This window comes from Dermochelys coriacea, chromosome 4 (genome assembly GCF_009764565.3).
Source record: "Dermochelys coriacea isolate rDerCor1 chromosome 4, rDerCor1.pri.v4, whole genome shotgun sequence".
In the NCBI taxonomy this organism is placed as follows: domain Eukaryota; kingdom Metazoa; phylum Chordata; order Testudines; family Dermochelyidae; genus Dermochelys; species Dermochelys coriacea.
Window position 1 is genome coordinate 61,330,431 of NC_050071.1, and position 22,063 is coordinate 61,352,493.

The following is a 22,063-nucleotide window of genomic DNA, read 5'->3' on the forward strand; positions in this document are numbered from 1 at the left end:
TCTTATAGTTGTTATATATATTTTCTTGTTGCTTTCACTACTCCTCCAAGACGGGATTTTTTTTAACCAGTGTGGTCTCCTTTCTCACTTGTGGCTTTTTGGACATTTAATAAAATGTTCTTAAATAATTCCCAATTATAATTCATATTTTTCTGTTTAAATTCTTCCACTTGATTTGGCTCATAATTGTTTTCAGCTTTGAGAAATTGGCAGTTTTATAGCAGTGTATGTGTGAGTGTGCTGTGTAGTTGTAGCTGTGTTGGTCCCAGGATATAAGAGATGATGTGGGTGAGGTAATATCTTTTATTTGACCAACTTCTGTTGGTAAGAGACAAGCTTTCGAGCCACACAGAGCTCTTCTCCAGAGTGTAAGTATTTATTTGGACTTCATACTGTTCATACATAACAAATTTGATCAAGTCATGATCGCTTGTACCTAAGCTACCACCAAATTTTAGTTTGAGGTCTTCTGTAGAATTCTCCCATGTTGTATTCAACACTTCTTAAGTTAGAAAATTGTCATCTGTAATATCTAGAAATTCTGAGGACATTTTAGTGCTGGCAGCATGAGCCCTCCAGCATATGTGACTCAGACTGAAGTCCCCCCCGTGATCATGCAGCCTTTTTTCATAAACAATATAGGTAAGTGCTCAAGGGGCCGGTCATCCTGTTCCCTGGTGTGATTTGGTGGACTGTAGCAGACACCAACAAGTACCCCATCATGTGCTTTTGCTGTTAGGACATTGATCCATAAGCACTGAAAATAATTTTCTTTCAAGTCTTCACTGAGCTTGTGGTTATTTTCACTGACAGCAATGAGGGAATAGTTGGACTTAATTCACCCAAATGTGCCTTACTTGTTACTGTAACTTCTCTATAAATTGATCACTGTTAATGGGGGAGGGGGAATCTTCCACTCTTTCAGAGCGTGTTTACAGTTGCTCAGTATATTGGTAAATTTTGTCCAGAATAGGAAGTAATATTTGAAAGTGGATGCTATATAAATGAGTAGTTGTGCAGCTTCCCACATGCATACAGGCAGACTGCTCCAGCCGTAGCATCATCAGTGCAATTTAGCAGAACAGGGGAGCAGGATTTTGGGGACCACAACTTTGCACTCTGTGGGCTTACTACAAACCAGGTGGTTGGGGCAGTGCACAGAACTTACCAGACTTTGGGAAGGGTCAGAAACAGCAGGTGGATCTGTCACAATATGCACACATTAGTCATTGCTCACATGGAGTAGGGATGCATTGGTAGGAGAGATAAAGGCAGCATTGTGTTTCTGTATCATGTAGCCTCTTATACCAAGGTTTGCTGCTTGGTTTTGCTATGAAACAGGGCTGTTACTGGTGATGGAATGAGGTAGCAAAATTATGTGCCATGAAGGGGAAAACTCAATATATGACACACAGTCTATGAATACGTTTATAAAATCAAACCTTTAAATAGCTAATAAAATGTTGATTGGATTCTGTTTTTCCTTCCTCAGTTGGCCGAAAGTAGCCAGAAGAAAGAGAGGTTACAGCAAAGCATTGAGAAATCAAAAATCGGACGCCAAGAGACTGTAAGTTTTTGTCCATTTTTTCATTAAAGAATCTTGCTGTGAGGATGTACAATCTGTAGATGTTAACATGTTACAGTTTTATATAAAATCGTTGAAAATCTTAATAGAATGGCTAAATATTGGAAGAGAGGATGAGTGAGGGGGAAAATATCAGGCTTGCTAGACGGCCTTTTCTTCATTGCTGATTCACAGCTGATTTTTGATCTGTGGTGAATACCAGGTTGGGTGTTTCACAGGGTAGGAAATTTTGTGATTTGCTTCAGAGCTGCTCTTCATAAACCTGGATCAGATTGAAAACTAAACTAATCATAGGTATGTGCTGAAATGCCCAGAGACTGCTGAATAGCCAAATAAACCTAGTTATCTGTGAATTTAGGTGGTGGTTTAAAATTTTGTATCTTGATTTTAATTTGGCTAAATTTAACAAAGGTCCTTTCTATGTTGAAACTGTTGAAGGAACACTGTCAAACTAAACTTAAAACATGCCACTTCATAGGCATGTTAGGTGGAAATGTTTCATAGAGTATCCTAGCTAAACTGAGCATTGGGACAGGTAAATCTAGATTCTTACTGATCAGTAGTATGTTTGAAGTAGATGATGTTACATTATTTTTTGGAGGGACAGTATTGATCTGAAATATTTGAATTAGTTTTTGTACTTTCGGAGGTTGCTGCTGCCCCAGAATGATGTGAAACAAAGGTAAGGTTTTTGTTATGGAAACAATAATTCCATTAAAAAAATCTGTCAAGAACATTAGTATTGCACAATCAAGTATCTGGGCATCAGAAAATGTAAAAGTTAAGGATTAATGTGTTGTGTTATACACACTGTAATCTTGAATTACATGACCGCATACTAGTTCTCAAATAACATAATACAATTTTTCTACAGCCTACAATACATGTGTATAACTTTGTAATAGATTTTTGTTACTCTCACTAAGTGGTCTACTGTATGATACCCTTCGTGATAAAATTATAATGTAAAGTGTCTTCTTTAAAATGGGCTATATTTTAAATTGTATTATTATTCATTCAAAACTCTGAGTAATCAATTACTGTAGGAAGAAAGAGACTCTGAGAGATGCTATATCCACATTAAAGCAGTGGTTCTCAAACTTTTGTACTGGTGTGCCCTTTCACATAGCAACCCTCTGAGTGCAATCCCCCCTTTTCAATTAAACACTTATTTATATATTTAACACCATTATAAATGCTGGAGGTAAAGCAGGGTTTGGGGTGGTGGCTGACGGCTCGCAGCCTACCATGTAATAACCTCGTGACCCCCTGAGGGGTTCCAACCCCCAGTTTGAGAACCCCTGTGCTAAAGTGTTTAGAATGGAAGAGTGTGGCTCTTCTAATATTGTGTTTTTATTTTAACATTAAGCTAGAATTCTCTTTCTCATTTACACTATTCTCAACTATCATAATAAAGTTCAAGTTCAATTAACAGAGTATTGCATTTAATTGATTCACTGTATTTATATTTCTGCCTCACAAGTTAATCTAAACTGGAAACTGGCTGTTTTATTGTTGGTATACTTGCACTGGCATATTTTTAATTGCTAAATAGCTATCAAGATTACATATAATAGTGTGTTTACAGTACAGTAAGGGCACAGTGGAAGCAGTCAGGTACACTAAAGAAACAATTGCTAGTTATTGATTACGAATGATCATAATGTGTATAAGTGGTGAGGGTCTGAAATGTGGTCCCAATCCTTATTTACCCGTGTGTATAAATAGGAACAAACAGTTTGGTTACTTAGAATAATTTTGATTTGTTTAACCACTTTGCCTTGATCTTGCATTCATTATGCACTGAAGACCCACTTTGATTTTGAAAGTGCACGAAGTGCAAGATTGGTTTGCCTACCTTAAAATACCTAGGAAATGGAACACACCCAGCAGTTTATCATATTTTTTTGGAGAGTAAAATATTTGCATTTGGCAAAAATGTGGAGTAGTAGTAGTAGTAGTAATAGTAGTAGTATAATCACTGCCTTTTTAATTTTCTTTACTGTTGGTTTCTCCCAAAATGCTCTGAACCCAGGCAGAACGTGCTGCACTAATGAAGGAACTTGCTGCTCTCCGGCAGAAAAAAGAGCACCTAAAAGCAGAAATAGAGAAATACAAAGAATGTGATCCAGATGTTGTTGAAGAAATCTGTAAGTTGTATATTGTATAGCTTTAATGTGTTTAAAAATGTTGCAAAAAGAACCAAAAACAGAAGGAAAAATGGAGCTTTTTTAACAGCTCATAACTCGCACACAGCTGAATGGATTTTCATGTGGGCACAAAAGACAGACTTCCTCTGCCAAATATCAAGTTCCTGCTGCAAATCAAAGAGTTGTAAAAGCTCTAAAAATTCTTCTGACATTTTATTTTATAATCAAGAGGGTTAAGTAACCTAAATAGAGGTTGCTACTGCTTCTAGTCTATTTTATTTATAACTCATTACTGATAAAGGGACTGGGACGTGGGCAGTCAGGTCTAGTAGTCGGAGCACGAGTTGGGAGCAAGTAAACAAATTGTGAGTGTGTCAGAGCCAGAGGCCAGAGTCAGGAATCAGAGCTAAAGTTCAGAACTGAGTCACCAAGAGTCAGAGAAGGCAGGAGAAGGGCTGGGTCCAAGACTGGGACAGGGCAGAGCAGGAACAAGGCAGGAGAAGGAGCTAGCGCAGCTGTGGGCAAATGTTTTGAGTAGCCAGGGCCCTGCTGCTTGGCTTAAGAGCAGGTCTGTCAATTCCCTCGGCTATCTGGGTGGTTGGGCTCCGAGGAGGCTCAATTGGGGCCTAGCTCTACTCATTAGACTGGCTGGGGATTATGCTAGAAGGGAAGCAGGCTAGCAGTGGTCCTTTACTCCTGACACACGCTTGAAAACAAAGAGAGCTGAGGGTGCTCAGAGCATTTCAAGAACTCCTTGAAATAGTGGCTCCAAGTGAGTTTGTGCATCAAATCTCATCTCTTTTCTTCTACTATTTACTGTGAAGACAATAAAGTCTAAAAACGGGGTTGGAGGGAATTATTTACGGTGTGAAACACTAGATACGCACACACAAAAGCAACTATAGCCATTTCCTGTCCATCAAGATTTCATATTCTTAAATATTTTGATTTAAGGAAAATTTTAATGTCAAACTATATTAATACATTTATAGTTGATAACTGAAATAAAATTGAGGGTATTTAGTTTTGGATCTCACAGCATCTGTATCTTGGTTACTCTGTGTGTGTGCATAGTATAGTTAATCTCAACAATAATTATGTATAGGCTGAATACAAATGCTCACATTTGAGGGCAGGCTTTTAGAGGAAGACCATCAACATTCTTGTTTAATCAGTGCGTTTTCTAATGTCCCTGAAACGTGTGGCTCGCCTCAGCTTATTACCCAGGTCGAGACTGTTTGTACTCAGTAGTAACAGTGCCAGAGCAAGTCTTAGATACCCTGTGTTGGTGGCAGGACCATGGTCTGTGAAGGAGTCCCGTTCAGCACCCCTCAACTGTCCATGACCTTAGTAACCAGGGTGGTTTTGATTTTAAATCAAATTGATTTAAATCATGATTTAAATCACTAATCAGGAAGACTCAATTTAATCATGGATTTCTACATAAAAGTGCGTTCTTGTTGGTTGGTATAACCTTAATACATATTCTTCACAACTCAGAGATAGATGTAGGTTTCATTTTTAGAAGGTACACACTATACATTTTTAAAGTGATTTATTTTGAAAACTTTTCAGATTAGTTTTACAGCTATATCAGAAAATGAATGATTGTTTGGTTATTTCATTTACCAAAGGTAATTGAAGCAAATATTTATGAAGTCATTGGGAGGTGAACTATCTCCAGTTCAACAGGTTGGTCATTAATATTTGGAGGATTTTCTTACCATGCTGTATTAGGAGGAGAACATCACCAGATAGACATCTAAATTGTTTTATTTAACTAAAACAACACTGTTATGTATTCTGGATTATTTTCTTCAACAGCAAACATATGATATTTTAACAAAACAAGTATATGAATTTTTGAATTTAGTTAAACATTCAAGTTTTTTAAAATCAGGTTTGTTTTTGTTAAAATTGTTTTTAACTAAAAAAATAGTTAAATTAAATATTAAAAAATCAATCAATCAATCAATCAACTGTCAGCCAGGTCAACATGAGAAACTTAAAATATTGGCTTCTGCAGCTAACTCAGTCATCTTCACCTGTTTGTTCATAATCTAGAAAAGAAAAGCAAGCTTTCCTGCTTTCAGGTCCCAAACAATTTCTCAATTTGGAATGAATTAGTCCAAAGGAAGAAAATATTCCTTCTACACCGGCAGAAGAAGCTACTTCTGTTAAAAATGAGATTATCATTTCAACAATCTCTGAATCCAGGTGTTCACTGGTGTGACTTTCTTTAAAACATCATCAGCAAACATGTATTTCTTGAATGGTTCTTATTCCCAAACTGGGCCTCTTTTACAGCCTGCTGCCATTATAGGTTTTCCCCTTTTAGTGAGAGAATGGTATGGTAGGTCTCAAATCAATGAAGGCTACACTCAGAAAGACTTCAAGACTTCTGGAATATGCTGCTCAAACAGTTTCACTTTTTTGTTCCTACTGCCTGTCCCTCCCTTCTCACATTTATCTCCAGACTTCTTCTTGTCCAGATCTATTCTGCCCCAACAATCTTCTATTCATTGAACTTTTTGAAACTTTGCACTTTTAGAGAGGGGTAAGGGATTGACTCTGTGTACACAAATTTGCAGAGGGATAATAGGGTTGAGGTCTGTTATTTCTCATCTTTCTTTCTTTCTCTTTCTTTCTTTCTTTCTCTTTCTTTCTTTCTTTCTTTCTTTCTCTTTCTTTCTTTCTTTCTTTCTTTCTTTCTATTTTAAAACATTGTTGCAGTTAACAAGCATGTTATCTCTGCATACACAAATCCAATTTAAATAAAAAAATCTGATTTTTAATTTAAAAAAAAATAAAAAAATCTTTGTTTATTCACCCCGTTAGTAACTGATGCATCAGACCTGGGTTGGGGGGCCCACCTAGGAGATTTACAAACTCGAGACAGGTGGTCACAGTCTGACATCCAGCTCCACATCAATATAAAGGAGCTCAGAGTGGTGAGACTAGCCTGCCAGACCTTCTGGACCAAAATACAGGGTCAGTGCATGGTGGTGCTGACCGACAACACTGCAATGTTTTACATAAACAAATAGGGTGAAGCCTGCTCCTCCCCTCTCTGTCAGGAGGTTCTTTAGCTGTGGGATTTTTGTATAGCCCACTCCATTCACCGGGAGCATCCTGTCTCCCAGGAGTATGAAATGAGTTTGCAGAACACCTCACCAGGTTGTTCCACAATCATGAGTGGTCCATCCGTCCAGACGTCATACATTCCATCTTCCAGAGGTGGGGATTTCCCTGGGTAGACCTATTCTCCACCAAGAGCAACAGGAAGGGTCCAACGTTTTGCTCTTTCCAAAAGCACAGTCCGGGCTCTATCTCGGATGCGTATATACTATCCTGGGGGCACTGTCTAACGTATGCCTTCCCGTTGATACCAGTCGTCCACAAGATACTGCTGAAGATCTGCAGAGACAAGGTGAAGGTAATTCTGCTGACCCTTGTGTGGCCACGCCAACATTGGTACACCACGCTTCTGGAGTTGACAGTGAACACCCTGATCACACTGCCGCTGCACCCCGATCTGATCACATAGATTCATGGTCCCCTCCTTCACCCGGACCTCCCAGTTCCTCCATCTCATGGCTTGGAAGCTTCATGGTTAAACCCTATGGTGCTCCAATGCACAGAATGGGTGAGGGAGGTGCTGCTTGGTAGCAGGAAACCTTCCACCAGGGCCACGTACCTAACTAAGCGGAAAAGGTTCTTGTGCTGGTGCTGGAGCAGAGTTGTGTACCTCTACTTCAGGCATCTATACCATTCATCCTGGAATATCTACTGCACCTGAAGCAGCAAGGTTTGGCTGGATCATCCATCAGAGTATACCTCGTGGCCATCTCGGTGTTCCACCAGGGAGAGTTGGGGTGCTCGGTAATCGCCAACCCTAGGTTGGGCCGTTTTGTTAAAGGCATGGAAAGGCTATAACCACAGTCCTGACCACCGGTACCTGCTTGGGATCTCAATCTGGTCCTTGTTCGGCTAATTGGGGCCCCATTTGAACCACTGACTACATGCTCACTTCTGTATTTCTCTTGGAAGTAGCATTCCTGGTTGCCATCACATCAGCCAGGAGGGTGTCAGAGTTTAAAAGCATTAACTTTTGACCCACCCCACAATCTTCCATAGGGACAAAGTACAGCTCAGGCTGCACCCGACCTTCCTGCCCAAGTTGGTATCTCAATTCCACGTTGGCCAAGACATTTTTCTTCCACTCTTCTGTCCCAAGCCATATGCTAATGCACAAGAGCAGAGGCTTCACTCACTAGATGTGCGATGAGCACTAGCATTCTACATTGAGCTCACAAAGCCTTTCAGGAAGTCGAACCAACTTTTTGTAGTGGTGGCAGACCGGATGAAGGGGCTTCTGGTCTCCTCACAACGCATTTCTTCCTGGATCACAGACTGCATCTATACCTGCTATGACCTCACCGAGGTCCAAGCCCTGGATATTACACCCCACTTGACACGAACTCAAGCCTCGTCCGCCGCTTTCCTGGCCTAGGTGCCCGTCCAGAAGATCTGCAGAGTGGCAACCTGGTCCTCAGTGCACAAGTTTATCACCCAGCATGCTAGAGAGAACACAGCTTTCGGCAGGGCGATTGTCCAATCAGTGATTCCTTAACTCTGACCCCACCCCCATAGGAGAGTTTGGGAGTGACCTGATTTGGAATCAACGTGAACAAGCGCTCGAAGAAGAAAAGATGGTTACTCATCTTCTTGTAACTGTTGTTCTTCGAGATGTGGTGTTCACGTCCATTCCAATACCCACCCTCCTTCCCCTCTGTTGGCGTAGCCCACAAGAAGAAACTGAAGGGGGGGGTCAGGTCGGCAGGGTCATATATTGAGCGCCATGAGGGCGCCACTCCAGGGGGCTCCCTAGCCGACCTAACGGGAAATACTAAGGGAAACAGTTCCCGATGACTATGCATGTGGCGCACGCACTCCTGATTTGGAATCGACATGAACAACATATCTCGAAGAACAACAGTTACAAGAAGGTGAGTAAATCGTAGTTCTAACTCCTCAGGTAGAGAAGACAACTTTCCACTTATGAACGGAAGCAGTACTGTCTTGCTGAGTCTACTAACGGAATGAAACAGTAATTGTGAGAGGTGTGAATTGCACATTATTTATTATTTTGAGGACTAACTGAAAGCTGATGATGATTTAACTATTTCACTACTGATCCTTTGAGTAGAAGCATCTAGCTGATGTGTTTTAGGCAAGCCATTGCTTTTAGATTAATTTGAAATGTCATTCCATGTAGAAAAGTATTACAAGATTTAAAGACAGAAAAACTTGATTATTCTATCAAGTATTGGATTTGTCTTTAACACAAAATTACTATTCCCAGAGGGAAGAAGGTAGTGGGGAATCTCAAGGGGAATGAATTAATTTAGGGAATGGAGAGGCTTTAAAAATGAGTGAAGTAAGTAAATTGTGTGTAACATTCTCCAAAATACAAATGATATACATAACTATTAAGGTTTTCATTTGTTTTTTTTTGTTTGTTTTAAATTGGGAAGTATATTCTCTGAGGGTTTTTGTTTTTGTTTTGTTTAAAAATACCTTATTGCATAATTTGTGGAGTGAACAATGTGAACAAGCACTTCTTTGAGTGATTGTTCACGTTGATTCCAATCAGGTCACTCCCAAACTCTCCTATGGGGGTGGGGTCAGAGTTAAGGAATCACTGATTGGACAATTGCCCTGCCGAAAGCTGTGTCCTCTCTAGCATGCTGGGTGATAAACTTGTGCACTGAGGACCAGGTTGCCACTCTGCAGATCTTCTGGATGGGCACCTAGGCCAGGAAAGCAGCAGACGAGGCTTGAGTTCGTGTCAAGTAGGGTGTAACATATATGTTTTGGAGTGAGGAGCTACATGGCCCACTTATTTAAAGTGCAGTTAAACTTAGAAGAGCGAGTTTGTGCAAATGACTCTAAGCTCAGTCCAAAGCCCACTGAAGTCAATGAGAGTTGAACCAGGCCCATAACAAGATATTATTTTCCAACAACTTCCAGATCAAATGTGCTCATTTTGCTAATAAATAGATGTTTTGGGTTACCAGCCATGCAATATGCACCTGATATCCAATAGTTCAGTTGTGTTCTTTGTGTCTTGTGCACCGACACCAGTAGTGAAGCTTCTGCAGCTGGAATTGAGTTAACAATTCCGTTGAAGAAACATGAGCCATAGTAGAATCCACCCACATTGGTACTGGCTTTACTGGTTAATTGAAGTCTTGTTTTGTGAGTGAAATAAGCAGATGTCACTGAACATACGTACGGAACAGACCAATTTGGTAAGCAGGTGTCATTTTTAGGTAATCTAATTTCTGAATATAATTGTGCATGAATGCACTAGTTTTTAACATTTGAAAACCTGAGTGAAGATATTAGATCACAAGTAATTGCAGTTTTTGTTGGCACACCCCTCAGTAGAGAAGTCAAGTTTGAATAAATAGAGAAATTCTTCACAGAAATGGAGAACCTTAAACTACTGCTGTCTGATTTTGTGCATATTCAAGTGCTAGAGAACACCTTTCACTTCTGCTCCAATCGGTCTGCAGTAGAAACTAATGTGACAGATACTGTGAATCTGAGAGTATAGATGCATACATGGTATTTACACTTCAAACAAATTCAAACAAGTGACTAGTCCATTCTGAGAACTTGTATCTCTGCCAAGTTTATTTTAAAATGAAGCTGTTTTAGTTAGCTAAGCAAAAAAACAGTATTAAAAGCTTGAACATATGTTTTCTTCTACACTGATATATCCAATGACTGGCTCAATATATTTTGTTCCAGCTTTAGAGCAGGAAAAAAACCCAAAAAACTTTTTTCTCTTTGTTCTGAGAGCAGGAAGGAGAAATGTAATCCTGTAAGGAATATCTTTACAAAAGTTGTAAGAGCAAGTGAAAACAGGGGTTTATAATGGAATGGCTCATTCAGACTTTTAGGTATAGATCTTGCAATTATCTTGTCCATGGAGTTCAACATAGGCACTTCAAAAGATTCAACACAGGATAGGAGTTCACCTTCATGGGTCCAGTTGCAGGATCAGGCCTTTAACTAGCACCTGCAACACACTCTGTTTCAACCCTGAATAATTGTACTTGCCTGGTATTTAACTGGTTTTTGGACAGGAAGGAGAAGGACCATTAGTTTGTTTTGTTTTTTTTTGTTTTAGATTAGTTACATTTTAAGAGAAAAAATGTTGGAGGGGAGGGATGGAAGAGGAAGATGGAGTGAAATTAGTGTAAGTAGGTTAGTGCGTAAGCTGGTAAATCTTCAAAACAATCTTGTGGAACTGATACAATGGGTAGATGAACATATGATCAGTTTTGTGATGTGGCAAATGGCTACAGGTGACTAAATGGGGAGCATCACAATTTGCAATCACTTCTCAGTCACGGAATAAGCAGCAGTGCACTTGGTGATGTCTTAAAAAGATTACATGGAAACATTACAGCATTTACCAGAAAAAACCTAAAGAAATGAGAGCAGATGTTTGAGACTACTTTGAGAGAGAGCCTGGTTGCATCACTTGTACTGTCCCACTGTTAAACAAAGGAATGGAACAACCTTGGTTATTTGGCTTTCCACTAAACAGCTCACTCAGCTCTTTGATTGTTGACTGTTGTTTAAAGGTGATCTGCAAAGGAAAATTTAAAATATTGGTTTTGTGCCCTTTTTGTTGTTTCATGTTGTATAAAGTAGACCTGGACATGTATTTTGGATTTTAAAATTATTCTTTCTGCTTTTATGTTAAAATATCAGGACTCTTCAAGTCTCCTCTTTCCTGAGAAAATGTGTCAGCAATCTCATGTATATTGAGAGTTTGTCTTCACTAGAGCTAGATGTGCTATAACTGGTGGGCTTGTCTAGACTAGGCAAACCCATAATGTGGAAACACTGCTGTGCAGCTTATGCAAGTAACGTTCTGGGGCAGAGTGTACTGATGCAAGCCCTGTTCTACACATGGTGCATGTGTGCACGGGAGGATTGATGTAATTTCCCCCTCCCTCCTTTGTAGGTCAGCTTTACTGGGATGATCAGGATATTAGGTTTGTGACACCCCAAAATGTAGGGATATGGAATAACTTTGAGGCTCTATGGAAGTTTCTAAATATAGTGTAACATAACAAAAGTCTTTATGTTCTCTTTGACTCATGTCATAGCTGCAAAGTACATGAGGGAGGACAGGTAACATCAAATGCAAGTAACTTATGAAAATATTGGGGGACAAATACAAATTAGATGCAGTAATTTAATATAGATATTGATGGTCCTTGAGGACGGTAAGGAATTGCCTGTGTCGGGAGATGTAGTTCCTGAGATTTCACAACTGTGGGTATGTCTACACTGCAATTAGATACCTGTGACTGGCCTGTGCCAGCTGACTCTGACTTGCAGGGCTCGGGTTAAAGGGCTGTTTAATTGTGGTGTTCGGACTGGAGCCTGGGCTCTAGGGTCTTGTGAGGTGGGATGGTCTCGGAGCTTGAGCTGCAGCTTGAGCCCAAACATCTACAGCCCGTTAGCCTGAGTCAGTTGGTGCAGGCCAGCCATGGGTTTTTAATTGCAGTGTAGACAAACCATGAGTGAATTTTTTTGGTTTTGGAGTCCATTGAACGCAAGGGAAATATTCCCACTGACTTCAGTGAACACTGGATCAGACCCTAAGCCTGTATGGTCACTTTCTCTTTGTTAGGTGTATTATTTCTTGCTTGTATTAGCTCGTTTGCTTGGGCAATAGAAGAGGTGTATTTTTGGTTATAAGAGTTATGAGACCAAGAATTAAGGAGTGGGAGCTTTTAAGATATTTTTTCTTAAAAGCTAATAGTGTGTGTGTGTGCGCGCGCGCGCATGTGCGTGCATGCACAATATGGTACGTGTGAGTACATGACACTGTACATTGTGTGTGTATGGGTTGTAGAAATCTTTTTTGTTACCAGTCATGACAAAACATATGAAACTTTTTCAAAGACACATTACAAATGTACTGATGAGACTTGACAGTCTAACCTTTTCATAAAGGACATAGGGAGCCTGTACTGATGGAACTTGAATCCTTTTTTTTGTTGTTGTTAATAGGCTGACAAAGATCCTAGACACATTAAAAACATACTCCCAGAGAAGGAGATTCTTACCAATAATTTAGTATGTGCTAGTGTGTCTCACCATATAGAGAGAGTTAGAACTATTGTATGCATTTGCACAGGGGTTATTTTCAGGCACAAGTTCTTCATTTTTTGAGAAAGCAATGCTAATATACACCATTCACATGGTGGTTTCAATTGCAGATGGCTTGCACTGTCATGCTCCATGTCTTTCAAAAACATTCTAACACATAGTGGATCTTAAGCTAGGAGTTGTGACTCTCAGGAGAATTTCCTAGTAATTGCTAAATTTCTACAGAGTCTAGATTCACTTTTAACATTTCTAACCCTTGTTGTGAAGATAACATTCTCAATGTAAATAGCTACAGTAAACAAGATATTTAATGTATCATTTAAATGACAAATAAAATGTGTACGTTTTAATCCAGTTTATGGTGTAGTGAACTTTAAAACTATTACAGCATATTTGATATTTTGGCTGAAACAGTGCAAAGAATTCTGGTAAAGCAGAGCACTGGGGTCATGGGCACTGTTCCCTCTAAGCTGTGCGCGTGCACACAGATCCTAAACCCTATGCACCCGGTGAAACACCGCATGCAAAAAAGCATAACAGTTTGCACAGAAGAAATTTTTTGCGCACACGGCCTGTCAAAAATTAGAGGGAACATTGGTCATGGGTCATGTTCTTCACTCTGATTATGAGGGAAACTTCTTATGAGCATCCATTTCTTCCCCAATGCTATTGAACAATTAGTTTTCTTCCTTCAGTGTTTGATAGTCTGCTGGTAGAGTTTTGTGGACCCCAACTTGCATAGGCATTCACATATGAGCTGTTGCCCTGCTCTCTCTCTCATGATCACTGCCTCTTCCATTAACTTTTTTGATCTCCCTCTCACTGCTACAAATAGTTTCTGATGGCAAAATGCAGAACCTTGTCCAAGGCCACTGTCAGTGTTGATCTAGGGATGAGTCAGCAGGAATTGCTAGGCAATCAAGTTAGCAGTGTGCTCTCCTGTATGCCAAGTGTGTAAATTCTGCAATGCACCTATGGTCTTGGAAGTGGCATTCCTAATAAACGTGAACTCAGAACTTAATTGCATGAGCACATTTTCATTAATAGGCATCTTCTTGTATCACGTAGCTCCCAGGAATAGCCTAAAGAGGCTTCTCCAAGAGAGGTCAAGAATTAGTGTGAGGAAAATCTGGCCTATTGTGCTTGGAAGGGTAAGGGAAATGTTTAATGAATTTCTCAACAGCCGAGGCCTTAGACCCAGGGATGTAGAAAATATTCTATACAAAATTGTTTCTGTGAGTAGGAAGAAGTATAGAAGATTAAGGTTCATAGACCATTCTTACTATAGCTACCATTTTGATATTTACATGTAACTATATACAAAGGGAGACTGAGTGAATTCCATTTCTGTAACTATAGGGTTCTTATTTACTGAGACCTCCCTTCGTGAGCAGTACTAGGAAGCCCGCAACTAACAGTGCTTGTTAACCTGTGAGAATAATTGCAGCTGCTGCTGTTCCATACAGCAGAATTACACTTCAAGATATAAAAGTTACTTTACCCCAAAAATATTTAAGATGTTAGTTATATTTTGCATTACCTGTTAACAGTTCTGCAGGCTGATTTTTAACTATATCCTTGAAAGGTTGCCAGTTTTCTCTGCAATCTCTGATCCTTTCAGAGAAGAAATCCATAAAACCTGCTTACTGAGTTAGTATGGTAGCTCACACTGTCACCAGCTGCTACTTGTTTTGTAAATTTATCTACTTTGTCTTGGGAGACTTGGCATTTCATTATTCTCATGGGCAAGATCTTGAGGTTCCTGTTTTTGGAGATCTTATTTTGTACATAAAAACGTTAAGATAAGCCTTAAGGGTGGCCTGGAAATATAAAGTAGTCGGGTAAGAAAGGGAATTCGGTACAGTTCTTTCTTTGCCACCTAAAAACTTTGAAGGAAGAAAATCAATGTGCAGGTTCTGGATGCTGAGAGTTTTCAGCATTTATTAGTAACATTGCTGGGCCTGGCTATTACTTTTGCGGACCACCTTTGAACATTATTGGGTCATTGTTGCTACAGTAACCCTTTAGAGATGAACAATGACTGATTGATTTTAAACAAAAAATTGACTTGTGTCCCTTTTTGCTGCTTTATGTTTAAAGAGAGCCTGAAAGTGGCTTTTAAAAAGATTTGTGTGTTTTGTTTTTTTTTAACCATAAAAATATCAACAATGTCATTGTCAACTCTAGTTCTGCTGGAGGGACCTACTGGATGTCTTGGAGCATGTACATTGTGATTTCACACACCTTAACTGTTTAGTCTTTGACAAAGATTAGTTTTCTATACAGTGTTGCCATTCATTGAAGTTGAAGAGGCTTTAGCAAAACAAACTAAGTTAGAAAGTGTGGCTAAAAATCCTTTCCCATCTTAATTGTTAAACCTCACTTTCCAACTCTTGTGATGTCATTTCTCTCCTTCTACAATCTGAAGCAGTGCTTAATTTGTGCTAGGGCTGAGCCCTAGCACCTCTAGGCTTGTCAATCATAGCCCCGGCATCTCTGGGCTTGCCACATCAGTTATAAAAGTAAAAAAATTGCTTGAGCTCCAGCACCTCTTTCATTACAAATTAAGCACTGATCAGAAGATGCTGCCTACCAATGTTTCGGCTCCAGCAGTGGCAGTGCTAGCAAAGGCAAGGCTCCAGGCAGCTACCTGCTTGCTCTGTCTGTCTGTCTGTAACTATTTATTTAGGAAGTTTTATAAGGTTTACAAATCCATGCCCTGTAAATATCAGACAAAACAGTAATTGTTATCACAGTGAGATTTTGTTTAGAGAAATATTAATATAGTAAAACAACAATATAATCATCAATCTTCCCATTTCACAGGGTGTTACCATATTACACAGTGAGAATCTTTATAGTACCCATGATACACTTCTGGTGATATTATTAAAATAAGTAAAATCTCTGCACGTATTTGACAAACCAAGCATGTCTATCAAATCTTAATATTTAAAAGAAATTGGACACATGTTGTGATTTTTGCAGGTGAATGTACTTTGTCTTGGAATTGAATAAACAGTAATTTAATATATAAGTACCTATTTATCCTCTATTTGCTGAGAATGTAATTGGCTACCATCATTTTATGTACTACATTGCCTAACCCTGCTCACAGCAGGTCTATACAATATGCTCTTGTTTAGGCTACGAGAAAAAGTGCATTTTCAAAATATTTTAGCTAACGTTTTAAAATCCTAGTGTGGGCTGGGCAAGTTGTATATATTTTTAGCACACACAAGCAAGTATTGATAAGCCCTAGATTCAGATGCAACTTTCCCTAGCTATACTAGGGTTTAAAACATGCTAGCTAAAATGGTTTAGCTAACACATTTTAAAAATGCATTTTATCCTAGACTACACAAGCCCTTTTTTTGTAGACCTGCTCTGAGCTGGGTTAGGCCATACGGTGCTTAAAATGCTGATGCTGCCAGTACATTGTCAGTGCTAGCATTCCCATTGATGGAGCTGCTGAACCAGTGGAAGCAACAATGGAAAATTCTCGGAACAAATGCCAGTGAAGAGAAGAGTATAGAGTCTCTCGGGATAGACATGAACTGAATTTCCAATACAAAAAACACTCTCTCTTTGCCTTCATACATCATAAAGAAGCAAAAAGGGCACAAGTCCAATTTTTTTCCCCCCTTTTTAGGCCATCTTTAAAGAATTCAGAGCTTTCACCACCACATTTTACTATTATCTAATCATTCTTCACATCACTGACTGCAGCACATAAGGTTAAATAATGAGCACCAACCTTACCATGTGCTAAGTTTATTTTGCAAGATAATTAACATTTGCCTACAGTAGAGTCCGTGACGATGAACACTTTATCTCATATTCATTTTCAGTACCCCTAGAGACAAACTTTGTACTTCATGCTGACCATTGTAAATGAATATTATCATGCAAGCACTAGCAAGGCTGACTGGAAATGGTCAAGGTATATGTAAGCATAAGAAATATGATGATTCTAATAAGTTCCCAGGCTGATGCAGCTTTTACACCAATGGGGATAAGAAGATTTAATAAACTTTTTTAGAAACTGGTTTGTGTCATAAACTCTTTTTAAGCTATTTGCAGTGGAGATGGGTTTTTTTTTAAAAAGTGTGTTAACCTTTATTTTTGCATTTGTTATCCAGAAATGTTATTCTTTCTGTGTCTCATCAAAGGGTTCCTTAGTATCTTTGATGAAGTCCTGAGAACCTTTCTGGTTCCCTCTTCTAAGGCACATGATACACTGGATTTATCTCACAGGCCACTACTGTTGCTATGTACTTTTTCTCTAAAGAGTCGTGCACACCTGTGATGCTACAGAAATAAGAATATTTACAGGTGAGAGAGATTGCTCCTGAGTAATGCCAAGCATTCTCTCTCAGAGAAGATGCAGCTGTCCCTGCAGCACTTCCAGCCCATGGACCTAATTAAGATCTCCCACATAGCTGTGCAGAGCACTATTGCTGAGCCACCAAGCAGGCTAAACCAAAATTTTTTTCTTTTAAAATACCATCTGAAGTGTCAAAAGTATTTTTAAGAATGTATATTTTATGGTCCTTTGTTAATGATTTTTTATTCAACAATGCCCCAAAACTAGGTTAATCTTAAAAAAGACATATTTGAAAGCCACAGATGAATATCTTCTTTATGGTCAGTGGGTTCATAGGAACTGTGTCAATATAAACGTCATCTCACTGTTTTGCACTTGTTAAATTATGTGACTGTGCCTTGTATGTACATGGTTTTTCTCTCTTTCAGGTCAAGCAAACAAAGTCGCCAAGGAGGCAGCCAACAGATGGACTGGTGGGTATGCATTTACAGTGTTCAACAACATTCCTAATTATGGCGCTTGAGTGTAGCGAAACTCAACTCAAAGTTCTGCTCAGTGACTTATAGGGCTTTTAAATTATATGTAATTTTTCAGCTAAAATGAGCTTTAATTCTAGAAGTGCAGGGAAATAACCCCCCTAGAAATGTACTGTCATGGGTGCATAGATGTGTGTGTTTCACGTATATAACGAACATCCTACCAGTCTAATTTTTTTCAAAATGCATAGCAGACTTCCTCTCCTAGTAGAAACTTGGTTCGCCAAATTTCAGTCTGGAGCTAATTTCCACAGTTGATATAAGGAGACTTCAATAGCAGGAGTCCCTTAATGTTAGTAATGGGGTTGACACTGGTATACTTTTTAAGATGCATAGAAAATCATGGATTATTTTATTAATTTAATCTTAATTTACATTTTTGAATGTTTAAAATTTACAGTGCTATATAGAGGTTTTGTTGTCACTGGTGTGCATGCAGATGTGCATATATATATATGGAGTGATAAAGTAATTATTCTTGCTTAGAGTAAATAGTTCATTTGCTCAGTGTCATGGATGAAATCTATAAACTGTTGCAGTTTTGAAGAAGGTTACTGTATTAAGTTCTTATGGAAATATTTTCCCCATTATTTTCCCCCTCCCTTTTGCTCTGCAGGTGATTTGTGTTATATATTGCCCTTTTGCAGAGCAGACAATGGTTTTTTTTTTTTTTTTTTCATTTTGAGTTTTAATTGGTGGAAATATTGTTTGTAAATTACATTTATTGAGAATTTGTCTTTATTCACTGTATAGTAAATGAATTGCCCAGGCTTTTCTAGAAACAGAGAAGTGGTAGGCAATAAATTGTATTCCATATTTGATAGAAAAAGAAGAATCTTTTAATGATTTCTTCTTGTTGTTTATATCTTACCGTTGAACAGAATTGTTGTCGTTACTGCCCTGTTCTGAAACAGGAAAAAGTATTTTTAAAGATAATTTCTGTGTGGGTATTGAGTGTTATCAAGACTTCCGTTTGTAAGAGGTGTTTAAGAGATTGTACTTTGCTATCTAATCTGTAAACCTGGTTCCATATTGTAGCATATCTGTGCTCAATAGCAATTTTATAATCAAATATCTGTTGGTAAAAACTTTACTTCAAAGATACATAGTCATAGAGTAGCTTGATGGATAATTTCCCCTTAACCTAAACAATTGTGCAATTATAGAAGTTAGCGTAACAATCAAATAATCGATTCTATATTACTCGAAGATGTAATGTAAAATATAATTAAAGGATACTGAATAATTATGATAAAACAATCTAATACAAAATAAAACCACTTACCAAAGCTCAAGTATTTCTAAGTGCATGTTTATTTTTCCCAAATTTTTCAAACTAAATCCATATTATGCAACCCAAAAAGAGAAGAAATGTCTTTGTAAGTAAAATAATGACTTTACAGTGAGCAGATTTATCACTAATTCTAAAATTACCTTTGATTTATCAGTAATTCTACAATTAACTAACTTATGGAGCACTAGCACCACATTCTTTGATGGTTAAAATACATGTACTAAAGAATTGCATAGTTTTGACTCCAGGAGTTTACTTAAAACTCTAAAACCTTGGACATGTCATCTTTGCTACTTTATGACAATATATGCATTTTCTACATTACAGTATTTTATTGTATTTGTTCACAGTTGTCTTAGATTCATAGATACTAAGGTCAGAAGGGACCATTCTGATCATCTAGTCTGACCTCCTGCACAACGCAGGCCACAGAATCTCACCCACCCACTCCTACAAAAAACTTCACCTATGTCTGAGCTACTGAAGTCCTCAAATCGTGGTTTAAAGACTTCAAGGAGCAGAGAATCCTCCCTCAAGTGACCCGTGCCCCATGCTACAGAGGAAGGCGAAAAACCTCCAGGGCCTCTTCCAATCTGCCCTGGAGGAAAATTTCTTCCTGACCCCAAATATGGCGATCAGCTAAACCCTGAGCTTATGGGCAAGATTCACCGGCCAGATACTACAGAAAATTCTTTCCTGGGTAACTCAGATCCCTTCCATCTAATATCCCATCTTAGGGGATTAGTCCTATTTACCCTGAATATTTAAAGATCAATTAATTACCAAAATCACATTATCCCATCATACCAGAGAGTCTTCTGTCAAGGTAGATGATACAACAGATCAGGACTTCGCAGTCAACATGTAGCAGGGCAAATCATGTTCAGGTTCATGTTAGCTACCTGGGAGAGCTCTCTCTCAGCACTGTCCGTGACTACACCAGCCACGATAAAGCGCTGCTGCGGCAGTGCTTTAATGTTGCCAGTGTAGACTAGCCCTTATTCAACTGTTCAATAGTAGTGGGAGAATGTATTCAGTGACTTCAAAAGACCAGTAATTAGACTAGTCCTCTGACTAGTGCCCCACAGTGTCCTGGTGGACTTTTGAAAAGTCACACAGAATACACTGCTTCTGGAGGCTGTATTGGGAACTGTGAAGTAGCTACCCTCATGCCGTTGCAGTTGTAACTTTTTAGAACAGCACATTGCAGGTACATGGCAAAACTTGCGAAGTTTGTTAACATGATTCAGTGTGGTTATACTGAACTTTTTACCTTTACACCAGTGCAGTACAGCTGGCTCAGTTACAAGCTAGACTACACCAGCCCTAAAATGAATGGAGATCAAATAAAATTATGACTTCATCAGAGGCAAGAGACATTTGGCTAATTGAGAGGAGAAAGGATTCTTTATCCGACTGTTTGAAACACTTCAGTTTGGTTTTGTTGCATCTATTTGGCTTCAATGATTAACACTTTAACAAATTACGTTGTGAGAGTTCACAGAAAATGCACATTCTTTAGGATGTTCAGCAGGTCCTCAGCATAATCAGGGAAGAACAGATTTGATATTGCGAATTTTTCTTGGGTGAAAATAATCAGATAGGAATATTTTTGAAAGCGTACAGCTTTTCAAGTTTCTGTTCATAAACCCTGAGGAAGACCTCCCCCAAAATAACTGTACAAGCCCGATTTTTTTCTAATCTTTTAATATTTTAACTATACAAAATAAAATAGCGACAGAATTTATAGTTAAGGACATAATAGTGACTAAAAACTCATTTTGAGCATAACTTTTATTTTTATGCACATATTTTTACCAACCTATTTGCCTCATTAGCATTTGTAGCAGTGCTCGGTTATTCATAAAAACAGAACAAGCATTTGATTCCTCTTTCCTCTTAACCCTACCTTGTAAATTATAATCTGAAATTTAGCAGCTCTGTGCTTTTTCACGTTTCCAGAGGTTGTGAAGGGTTTACAGTAGTGAGGAATCTAGTGCTCTTATTCTGCTTGTGAACTGAAACATTTCTTCACTCTGTTCACAGATAATATCTTTGCAATAAAATCTTGGGCCAAACGGAAATTTGGATTTGAAGAGAACAGAATTGACAAAAGTTTTGGGATTCCAGAAGACTTTGACTATATTGATTAATGTGTTACTGACACAAGTGTACATATCTTATTTAATATTGCTCAGCTGACATTTGTCTGTTGTTTTTCAAAACTAAACCAAACACCCCCTTGTATTTGCACTTTTCATTAATATTAATAAAATGTAAACAATACATTGTCGGTTTTGTTTTTTTCCCCCCCATTACTTCCTGAACTCTAAATCACCCAATGTCAGGGTGAGACAGCCCAAGTATTAGGGAAGGCTGTGCAAGGTAGTTGTCATACGGTCCTGGTCTTCATGTTTCTGGTTGCTTGTTATAAGAACCAGCAGGAGCCCAACCAAGAGAGAGCCAAAATCTCCAAGGAATTCCCATCTAGGTATGTTCAGCAGTTTGATTCTGCTGAAGAGTCTGTAGAATGAGAATAACATTGGAGGACTTGGAAGGAAGGAGGTTTCCACTGATCTGGATGATGACAAAGAAATAATGACCAAAACTACTAATCATCCTGGAGGTAGAGAGGGTGGACAACGTTCAGGGGCTGATTGTGGGAAGTAATGTAGGAGGGAGGGTGGAACTGGAAAGGGACAATGAATAGTCCTTGAGACTAACAGATTGGGGAGCTGACTTGCTTCCTGAAATGCAACAGGCACAAGCTGTTGAAAAGACCTGAGAGGAAGCAGCACATGCGGTATATCGAATGACCCATGAGTTTGGTGATAGACCACTGGATGTATCATTGCTTGGCCACAAAAAAGGACTGATCCCAGACCATCAGATGTGCTGCTGATTGTAAGGTCATGTGTTTCCATGATGGTTACCCTCATGAGTCAAGTGTACAATAGTATCCTGGTG

General features: G+C 38.8%; 1 protein-coding gene across 2 annotated transcripts in view; it reads left to right on the forward strand.

The window, feature by feature from the left end:
* The window catches only part of MND1 (meiotic nuclear divisions 1), a 54,446-nt gene that overhangs the window by 28,768 nt on the left and 3,615 nt on the right, over positions 1–22,063 (forward strand). The window contains exons 5-8 of one of the 2 annotated variants that reach the window (XM_038399547.2): positions 1,493–1,567; positions 3,621–3,735; positions 17,695–17,739; positions 21,143–21,382. In XM_038399547.2, the coding sequence (XP_038255475.1) occupies positions 1,493–1,567; positions 3,621–3,735; positions 17,695–17,739; positions 21,143–21,249 (342 nt within the window). In that variant the 3' untranslated portion in view covers positions 21,250–21,382. Of the gene's footprint in view, positions 1–1,492; positions 1,568–3,620; positions 3,736–17,694; positions 17,740–21,142; positions 21,383–22,063 lie in introns of those variants that run through there. The other variant, XM_043513281.1, reaches the window with a different exon arrangement.